The sequence below is a fragment of the Hippocampus bargibanti genome, linkage group LG04 (genome assembly GCF_051943395.1).
Source record: "Hippocampus bargibanti isolate YZ-2025 linkage group LG04, ASM5194339v1, whole genome shotgun sequence".
Classification (NCBI taxonomy): domain Eukaryota; kingdom Metazoa; phylum Chordata; class Actinopteri; order Syngnathiformes; family Syngnathidae; genus Hippocampus; species Hippocampus bargibanti.
Genome location: NC_142737.1, coordinates 16,077,347 through 16,087,723, shown reverse-complemented (window position 1 = coordinate 16,087,723; position 10,377 = coordinate 16,077,347). Strand labels below are relative to the sequence as shown.

Genomic DNA, 10,377 nt, shown 5'->3' with positions numbered 1-10,377 from the left:
AATTTCACTGAATCTGTCTTCATCCATCTGCGTGTGGTTTTGGATGTTGAGAGCAGCCCTAAACTTTGGTCCTCCAAAGACCGCTTATTTCAGTGACAACCTACACAGTAGCTTAAGTCTGAATATTTGAAGTGGGGGTACGCGTATGCACTTCATGTCACGCTATGAAAAAACAAGAAAAAAAAGAGAGAAAGAGAAGTGTTAAAAGTTCAGGCAAGTAAAAGATCAGCAAAACAAACGGAAACAGAAAGACAAAAATGTCAATCCTATTGGCAAACCGCACAATGGATCAGGTTGGGAGAGTCGTGTCCCCCCCCCCCGACCCCCACTTGCAATTACGACTGCCTTTTCTTATTTGGAATTCTCAGAGCCTGGCTTGAAACCACCATAGATCGGATCACATAACATGACAACAACTCTTCCTGCTAAACTCACACACCCGTTAAAGCAAATCTTCACCCGCACGCAACCGGATGTGTCCTTTTGACTTTTAGTTGCTCTTTACAAATTCACAACTTGATTATTTATTTCCTTAAATTCCGTCGCGCCTCTATCTGTAAACGGGGAGGCGGATGTGCGCGTGTTGGTGGTCTAAGAGACGTGGCACCGACACTGTCTCGTAACCTTTGCCCAGCATTTGCTCCTTTATGCATGGCGGGTGGATGTCGTTGATCAGGTATTCCAGAGACTGCAAGCTGCTGCTCAAGACAGATGTGTTGCACAAACTCTTGCTGGGCAAGCTGCAACACAGTCGGCCTCCGCTGTCGATGGCCGGGTGGTGATGATGGTGGTGATGATAGGGATGGTGCGGATAGCCCACTTCTCTGTGACCCGTGGCCGACCCGCCTGTGGAGGGCACCAGAAGCTCCTGGGGGTTGTAGCAGTCACTATCGGGTGTCACCAGGACACTGTTCCACGGGGGGGCAAAGTACTGACCCACCGAGAAATTCCCATGCATGCCCACGCAGTTCAATGGGGAGGAACTGACTTTTTCCAGCCCGCCTCCGCCGCTAGCGCTCGCCGTCAGGTGATAAGGTCTGGATGAGGACGAGGAGACTTGCCCCGCCATGATCCCCCCGACAGGAATGCAGCTTTCGGGGGACTTGCTGACGGCCCCGCCCCCTCCGCTGCCCCCGCTGTACATTCGTAGCACTGCCTGTTGTTGTTGCTGCTGCTGCTGCTGCTGCTGCTGTTGTTGCTGCTGTTGTTGCTGCTGCTGCTTCTGCCAGAGGATGTAGTCCATACCGTCCGCGTAAACGCCGCTCTTGACCGCCTCCGCGTTTTGAGCCGGCAACCCTGGACCCGTGTACACCATGTTGGCCTGTGGGCCGATTCCCACTACGTAACCGCCACCTGAAGAACTGGAGGAGACCCCCATAACAGTGGTCCCCTGCTTGGAGGGACTGGAATTGGGGGGTGCTGCGCCTTGACACACCTGCTGCAGAGCCTGAGCTTGGCAATGTTGGTTGATCTGGTAAATGATGCTCTGAATGGAAGGGAGGTTGGACTGAGGGGGGAGAGCGAGGCCACGTGCCCCCGCCACCGGAATCACCGAGCCGGCGACGGTGACGTTGGGTGGTACTGACATCCCGGGGACCTCTGGAGGCTTTGCGGGCCCACTTTGATATCCCATCTGGGTGGGGCCTGTGACTAAAGTGCTACTGCTAGGTGGGTACGGGACAATGTGGGCTGGAGAGAGCTTAGTCCGTCTGCCTTCGGAGTTCTTCATGACACCTTTTGACGAGATGAAGGTCGATGATGAGGAGGGAGAGGAAGAGGACTTGACAATGGCAAGCAGGCCGTGGTAGCCCCCCGTGTGGAAGTGTGGGTAGGGGCTGTAGCGCTGCCCAGTGGTGTCAAATCCATTGACAGTCCGGTTAAGGTGCTTGTGCTGGGGAACCCTGATGTTGGTCGGGAAGATCTTAATGGACAGAGGGCTGTTAGCTGTCTTTTGAGCATAGGCATCGAGTTCTGCTGTGGTGGGGTAGCGAGGGGAATGTGCCGGCACCACCAGGTCACCTGGGGGTCAGAAAGACGGGAAAGAATGAGATTCAACTCCACATAGATTATTCTCACTTTTTAATTACTACAGTGATCCAGAGGGGCGGGGGACAACCAGAGATGTCTTCAAGCCAAAAAAACAAAAACATAAACCAACCAAACAAACAGAATTTGAATGTGCTAATCACGATTCCACTGTTGCAGCGTTGCTCCATTAGAGATTTGTTTCTTTCTGTCTTATTTTAACTCCCTCGTCAAGGGGATCTTTTTTTAAAACTCATTTTGTCAAAATCCCGACCGAGACCTTCGGCGGTGTTAAATGTGTGCATTGTGAAATTAATTCCAACTCTCTTTAGCAATGAATTAGGTTAGCCTTGCACACTAAGTAAGGAGAGAGTGGATCAAAGCTTGTTAAATTGGCACATTTAAAAATTGTCAGTGGTTCAGTCCACTGTCTGAACAGGACCAGTTCCAAAATTGATGGTGTGTCATTTGGTCCCGTGACAGCCGTTGGCCACAATGTTGTTACGTGAAATAAATACAGTAAAGTCTCATTATATCGATATATTGATAGTGCTGCTTATTACGATACTATTTCTATGAACGCAAGGAGAACATTTACATGCCGCAGGATCGGATATATCGATAGTCTGGTTATATCGATATTTTTTCCGACTCCCGAAAATATCAATATAACGAGACTCTACTGTAATAGAATTCAAAGTTCATTACAATTATTTATCTTCAACAGTTCATTTGAATAGCATTTTTATCTCATAGTGGTTCTGTACATACTCAGAACTGCCACCGATATGTTCAAGAAATTAACTCATTCACTGCCATTCACGAATTTATTCGGCAATTGAAAATTGAGCGGCATTCTCAAATTTGTTTATGAATTGTTTTTCCTTGTTTGGGTGCAGATAAAGCACTGGCCGTGACCTCTGGCAATGTTTTTTCCCTTCCACAAGGGGCAGCATTTACGTTTTTTTCTCCATGTTAGCGCTTTGTTCCAGTTTCAGCTGTTGTTAAAGCTCTATATAAACCAATATGTATGTATTGCATTGTATTTCGATCAATCACTCTGATTTCAAGCTCGTATAATTCCAGACCCATATAATTTAGTAATTAACTCTTTATTTCTGGTGAAAGAACAGAGTACATATAAAGTTTCTTACGCTGCATTGAATGTTTATGTCATCCTAAAAGTCAGTATTCTGTGGGTCCTGGAATTCGAGTGCCAATGACAAAAATCCTGGCGCTGGAGTGGACACATTTTTGCACGTCGTCTGGCAGTGAATGAGTTAAATGGGGTTACAGAAATGTTTTCCAGTTATAGCACCACTGCAAATTAGAAGGACAAAAATATGCAAAAGCATTGATGGTAAATGCACTGCGGTGTTTGCAATATGAAACTCCCCAATCCCAGAAGGCGGCGACTGTGAATAGCAATGGGCCCTTGTTCAATGAGGCAAAGCTCAAGGTGGCAAACAGGAAAATGGCAATTTTCAAGCCCCCCCCCCCCCCCCCCCAAAAAAAAAAAAAAAAAAAAGTCATGTGTCATTGTTGGGAGCTCGGTCATGGAGGGGAGGGGCCACATAGAGATTGGATTTAAACAACATTATTCAGGCAATTTCATGGCTACTTAGTTCAGTGCAACAGAAAACGTGTGTGGGAGCGGGTTGAGAGGAGAACTCAATTTACATGCGAGACATCAGCTGTCACAAATGACTTGCGATCCTTTTGGAAATATTGATACAAATATTTTTTTATGCAAAATGTGACCGCACACATACACACACACACACACACACACACACACACGAAAACACACACGGAGTGACATGAGTGTGCTATCAGGAACCTAAAGAGTGTGTCAAGGTTCCAGACTGTGAAGACGACTCACTCCATTTCCTTTCTAGTCGCAAAATCATTAAAAAAAGCTTCCACAGCCAAACAGCCTCAATCCTCATTTCTAGGCTTCCATTACAGATAGCACGGGGAGTTAATTTCAACAACCCAACTGCGGGTCTCCAACTGCGAACATGATTAAATCGACAAGATCCATATCATAAAAGAAATAAATTTGGAATTTAATGACAGAGGGGAATGGCTGTGAATAGCCGGCGACAAATTTAGCGCATGACCTATTGCGGTGTCATTCCTCCCTTTAATGTAGAATTCCTCGAATTAGATGTTGTGCTTTCTTAGCTCAATCGTATGTGGAGTATATAAATCTAAACGTGGGTATATTAGACTAAAAGACAGTGCGAAGGGGCGGAATTAAGCGCGCCAAGCTTCGACCTCGCCAGCCTTGATGAGGCACCGCTCGGCTTCCCCGGCGACGTCGCTGCCAGACGCTTTGATGCGCTCACTCACAGTGGAAAACTGACAAGCCTTGTTTGCTTTGCTCTGAAGAGGAAAAACACGCTCATTTCAAAGCCCATCGCTCGTCCACATGCTAATGGGAAAGGCAGCATTTTTTTGCTGATCTGCTTTACATGAGGCGAGAAAAAAACATCTTTGATCAGCACATGGTCCAAATGAGGAAAGATTCTTGGCTTTCCAGCATATCAAGGGCCTTGTGTCCTGCTGCCCTGACAAGTCCACAGATGCATCATGCCCATCATTCCATCTAATTACTGCCACATGAAGAGGGAAAAAAACATTTGAAAAAACATCCAGAAATTCATTAAAAGGTCCTTCACACAGAGCGAGCCCATATTTTATATGGCACAGTTTGCATTTCTTCCAAAAATTCAGCATAAGGCCTCTCTCTCTCTCTCTCTCTCTCTCTCTCTCTCTCTCTCTCTCTCTCTCTCTCTCTCTCTCTCTCTCTCTCTCTCTCTCTCTCTCTCTCTCTCTCTCTCTCTCCTACTCTCACACCCCACCTTTCCCCTCCCTTCATCTTTCTCTCTCCCTCTCCCCCCGTTCCACCCCTCATCCTGCTCTTTCTCTCCCAATCTCTCTCTCACGCCCTCTCTCTCTCTCCCCTGTCCCACCCCTCATCTCTCTCTCTCCCCTTTCTCTCCATCTCTTCCACTCTCCCTCTCACGCTCTCTCTCTGCTCTTCTATCCCTCTCTCTACCCCTCTATCACCTCTTTCTCTGCCCATCTCTCTTTCTCTCCCTCTGTCTTTCTCTCATTTTCTCCCCCTCTCCGCCCTCTCTCTGCCCCACTCTTCCTTCTTTCTCTCCCCATCTCTCTCTCCCTGTCGTTCTCTCCTCTTTCTCTCTTTCTATGTCACTCTCTCCCCCCTCTGCCCCTTCTCCCCCCCCTCTCTACCTCTTTCACCCCTCTCTCTCTCTGTCTCTCTCTCTCTCTCTCTCTCTCTCTCTCTCTCTCTCGCTCTCTCTCTAACTCTCTCCCTGTCTTTGCCTGCCCCTTGTTTGTCAATAGGTAGGGATTTTGGCACAGCAACCTGGCATCAAAGGCCTTCACACTTCACAGGCCACAGGGATTAGAGGCCTTTCAGGCCTACAAAACCCATCTCGGCTCCACAAAGGTTTCCGGTTATTAGAAATCACAGGCATAAAGGAAGAAAAGGGGAGACGTGGGGAGGCAAATGAGCATCTAGGTGCTTCCGATTTCCCCCCCTTAAAGTTGCTTGGAAGAAACGTTCTCGCAACCTTGATTACAATTAGCACGGGTCCTAATTTTGCTGGCCGACTCACAGTTTGATATGTCGGCATATGTCAGGGAGTTTGTTCTACCGTGTGACTTCTTGGCTTAGTTTTCGGAAGATCCACGCTAAGAGCAGCAGAATCCAGCACAGATGGTTCTTGCAGATAAAACATCCTCCGAGGCAGCTTGCAACGTCTTTGTGTGCACCCTCACCTTTCCGCAAAGATGAGGGCTTTCCTGCACCTGCGCGCACGCCTTGCCGCGCATGCAAATACCACGAGCGGAAGCCGAAAAACAAGGCACGCAAACAACGCACACACCAACCTGCATCCGCACTCGTGTGTCTCGTTTGACATCAGTGAAGCATGTTGTTATCCTCTCTCATGAAATGTAGGGCAGGGACAACAACAGGTGCCAGTGCCGGCGACAGCCTGCAATGCCTCCTGGGCTAAATGCTTCACACTCGCTTCATTTCGACACGCGACAGCCTTGTAAGGATTAATTATTTCCCCCGAGGATGCAGGAAGATGCTTTTCCCCTTCCGGAGATGAGGCGCATTCACCGGCACGTGAAATAACATCCAGTTAACGAACAGGGCAAACCTGAGCGAGGAGTAAGAAACTTTCACATAAATGTAAATAAACAAGGAAAATGATTGAACTGCGGCGTCGGTGAGCTAAAAGTGCAGGCAGACATGCCTTTATTCGAAGCAATCACGTGCTGGGAGCTGAGCTGGCAGGGAGGCAATTAATGGGCTGACCTTCGTCCTTAATAATCTAGGGCCTGGCACACAATGCCCATGTGTCAGGGCGGCACATCTCTAAATGCCACCGCTCATTAGCACGACGCACGCGGCGAGAGAGGCTATCTGTGCAGCGTTCGACTCTGCGGCCGTCAGACAGGCAGCGAGAGCGGGCGTGGGATAACATGGCGGCGCGGGCCGGTTATATGATCTGGAAAACCTATTCCGCTGGGTGGATGGCCACTCTCATTTCTCTCCATTTTTGATTGGCACGAAGCCCCCCAAGCGCAACGTTCTTGGTGTACCCGGTGCTGTCACTGTGATTGCCTGTGTGTATGTTTGGAGAAGAGGGTGCTTGATTCTTAACACTCAATTAACACTCCTTTAATTAGCCAGCAGTACATTTTGAATTCTGATGAACTAATTTTCTCGGTGTGTGTGTGTGTGTGTGTGTGTGTGTGTGTGTGTGTGTGTGTGTGTGTGTGTGTGTGTGTGTGTGTGTGTGTGTGTGTGTGTGTGTGTGCGCATGCAGGCAGGCGAAGACCTGCCAAAGACGAGGTCCATTGGGTACAAAACAGCAATAAAGAGGGAACTGGTTAGATTAGACTGTTTAAAAAAAACCATTAAATTCTGCGCACTTTTGTTCAAGCAAAGGGGGTCAACCTATGTTGATCACACTGAAGCCAAAAGCAGATGGGGAGTGTGTGAGAGAGGGGGAGGCAGGTAGCGGAGAGATAGATGTGTAAGAGTGTAGCATCAAATCCAGAGAACTACTGGAATGCGTTGCTTTTTAATTAAGACATTCCAATGCACAAGCAAAGAAAAAAATCTTTGAAAGCTACCTAAAATGCCCTCACTCCAAATGATTGAAGTTGGGAGTGTTGGACAATGATAGAAAAGTTTTTTCTTATGAGTGAAAAAAACCCCAAATATAGCAGTACATCAAAAAGCGCTCAGCATTTCCTTCTTCGCTTCTGCAGAGCCGATATCTCCACACACTTTGATCCCAGCGGACCATGTAGTCAGGTCAGTGGGGGCGGGGCAGATTTGCTTGCTTAGATGTAGGGAGAAAAATGTTTGGTTGACTTGCAATTAAGGAACAGAAAAGATGAAGGGGATGGCGAAAAACACTTTGCATGCAGAAATTATGGCTACATTGAATAATAGTCGATTCATTGAGAAATTTCAGCGCAGAACGCCGATGCTTATGTGGAACTGTCGCGGCTTGGAATTGAAGTGGATTAACGTGGGACAGGAGATGTGAGATCTCTTTTCGTCAATGGATGCTACAGCTTCGTGATTGCTTTCAACATTTAGCTTGTAGCAGACGTGCACATTTCACCGTAATGTCCCTGATCCACTGCTGAAAAAGATGGTTTGATCCTCGCCTCTTTCATCTAGAACTACTTCATGCAACAAAGAGGGTGCACACAGTGCTTGAGACTGAATGACTGTCTGTGTCTTCTGTGTCGTGTCACATTATTTGTTATTTAGGTTTTTTGCTGCCTTTACAGCAGGTCCTATATTTTGTTTTTCTACTTCTTCCTTTCCTTTCCTCTTACTTTCATCACTCTGCTGCTGTGAAATGGAAATTTCTCCACTGCGAGACTAATAAAGGCTAATCCAATCCAAATTTGTTGAATTGAGAGCATCTGATTTATGGCAAATCTTGAAGCCATTGAACTTGCAACCAGCTGATGCGCCTTATTTGTCTTCTCATGCCAAGAAGGAATTTTTGTGATTGTCAACAAAGAAAAGAAAATACTGCCAGAGTCAAAGGTTCCAAAGACACTCTTGTCCCATCAGCTCACACTGATTTCGCATCATGGTGAATTGTATTATATTCAACAGTGATATCATTGCTGTTTTTTCAGAAGCACATTGACAGCAATGTAGTTAACTCATTTACTGCCAGATAATGTGCAAAAATGTGTCCACTCCAGTTTTTGTCATTTTCAATGAAATTGCAGGAACCACAGAATGTTGAGTTAGGACTACATCAACATTCAATTCAGCGTAAGAAACCTTAGACTATCTTCTTTCATCAGAAAAAAATGAGTTAATTCCTCAGTTATATGGGTCAGAGGTATCTGAGCTTGAAATGAGGGCGGCTGTCCAAAATACAATACAATACATCCATATTGATTTATATAGCACTTTAACAATAGCTGGTGCTGTATCAAAGCACTAACATGAACAAAAGGCAAATGCTGCCCCCTTGTGGAAGGGAAAACATTGCCAGAGGTCTGACCAGCGCTATATCGGCACCCCCCACAAGAAAAAAAACAAACCCCGAACAAATTCGGTAATGGCAGTGAATGAGTTAATGAAAACACACAGCCGATGTTATTATAAATACTCAGCAGCGGAGACAGATCTGTATTTTCACAGCCATCACTGTATGTTTTGCATGTAGATTTGAATGTTTTGATATCTTGAAACGGTCATGATTCATCTGTTGACTTCCAAGCGGGTTGTGCGGATTCAGTCGCCACTCAATTACGGTGTGAACGTGAGTGCAAGGGGTGGTCTCTCTGGATGTGTGATTGTCATGTCGCCTGTCAATCGCACGAAGGAAGGTCATATCGGCTTCAGGTGGACGCAAATTGGAACAAGCTACAGCAGGTGAAGGAAACTGGCTGCATTGCACATCTTTGTGTTGTGACACAGACCGCAACGACATCGTCCAATATTGTTTTTGTTTAACTTTATGTGGTTATGTTTATGCTGCACCTGCTTCTGACATATTAAGGACATTCTCAACGCCAAAAGTTCCCTTTACCGAGTGACTGACATGTGACAAACTGAGCCGGCCCAAAACAAAACAGACTGATGATGCATGAGTCATTCGTCACTCCCCAGCCGCTGGCTGGGGAGTGACGAATGACAGACCGGCGAAATGAACTGAGGTGCCCATTCTTGCTGTTACAACAGTAAACAGTGTTGAGTGACTTTCCTAGAATGATGGAAGCACGGTTAAAAATAACCAGAGGTTTGCTAGTCTGTCATCCATCAGTGACCTGGCTATCTGTCCTTTCTTTTCAGTCATTTCTGTCATTTTTTTTCAAGCCGTCAGTCGGTCCGTCATTTTATTTTAACTGCGTTTCTGTCATTTTTTTCCAGTAATATATTATTATTGTTCTTGGAGCATACGAATGGTCATTGTGTTCTGTGTTCTGATACATAACTGACACAAGGTGAAGAACCATCATACAAATTCATGGATTTAACTTAAGCTGGTATTTTTCATCCCAAACAACCGATAGTTTGTTATGTGCTCAAGTTTTTATCAAATTTATTACCATTCAGCAGCAAAATGGGCATTTGTCAGTGACAGACCGACATACCGTTATTCTGTACTATGGGAATATCCACCAGTAAAAATTACAATTACGAAGTAGCCAATGACAGTTTTGGTTCGTCTTGAAATAATGACGTGACGGGCGTGTGCCGATAAAGACGAACTAACAACATGCATTTATTCAGTTGTTGTCGGAACTACCGGCCTGAAAAACAACAACATAATCATCCCGTAGACCTCAGGGATGGCCTATCTGACTCGGGAAACAAACTCTTCCTCCTTGCACATTGTGCCTTCATATCATACGAAAAAATATGAATACAAATGGAGTTCCGATCCACAGAGAATCACTGATTTCAGGGACTGCATATGATTAGGTCAAATTTATGCATTGACACTAAACCACAAAATAAGATCTAGCTGAGTGTGACGACGATAGCTTTTTAGAAATGTGGCTTTTACGTCAAAAGCACGTCCCAGACTCATGAAACTTGGGCGGGGAGTGACTGCAACAAAGTGAGTATGAATTCCTGAAATAACGCTTGATTTGAAGCTATTGTTATGCATTTAGCTGATAGGATCATGGTCTGCGTGATGTTGTGGAAATGCCACATTTGCTATCAGGAGGGTGGGTGCAAGTGCTTGAGGGCAACGGGGCATCCTGAACAATACCTGCCTTGTGCTAATGGAGGTGTCATCTGCACAGGCC

At 46.0% G+C, this 10,377-nt stretch overlaps 1 protein-coding gene across 1 annotated transcript in view; it reads right to left on the bottom strand.

The window, feature by feature from the left end:
• Window positions 1-311: 311 nt before the first annotated feature.
• The window catches only part of fam222aa (family with sequence similarity 222 member Aa), a 61,987-nt gene continuing 51,921 nt past the window's right edge, over window positions 312-10,377 (bottom strand). The window contains exon 3 of the mRNA XM_088994337.1: window positions 312-2,019. Within this exon, the coding sequence (XP_088850463.1) occupies window positions 551-2,019 (1,469 nt within the window). The 3' untranslated portion in view covers window positions 312-550. The remainder of the gene's footprint in view (window positions 2,020-10,377) is intronic.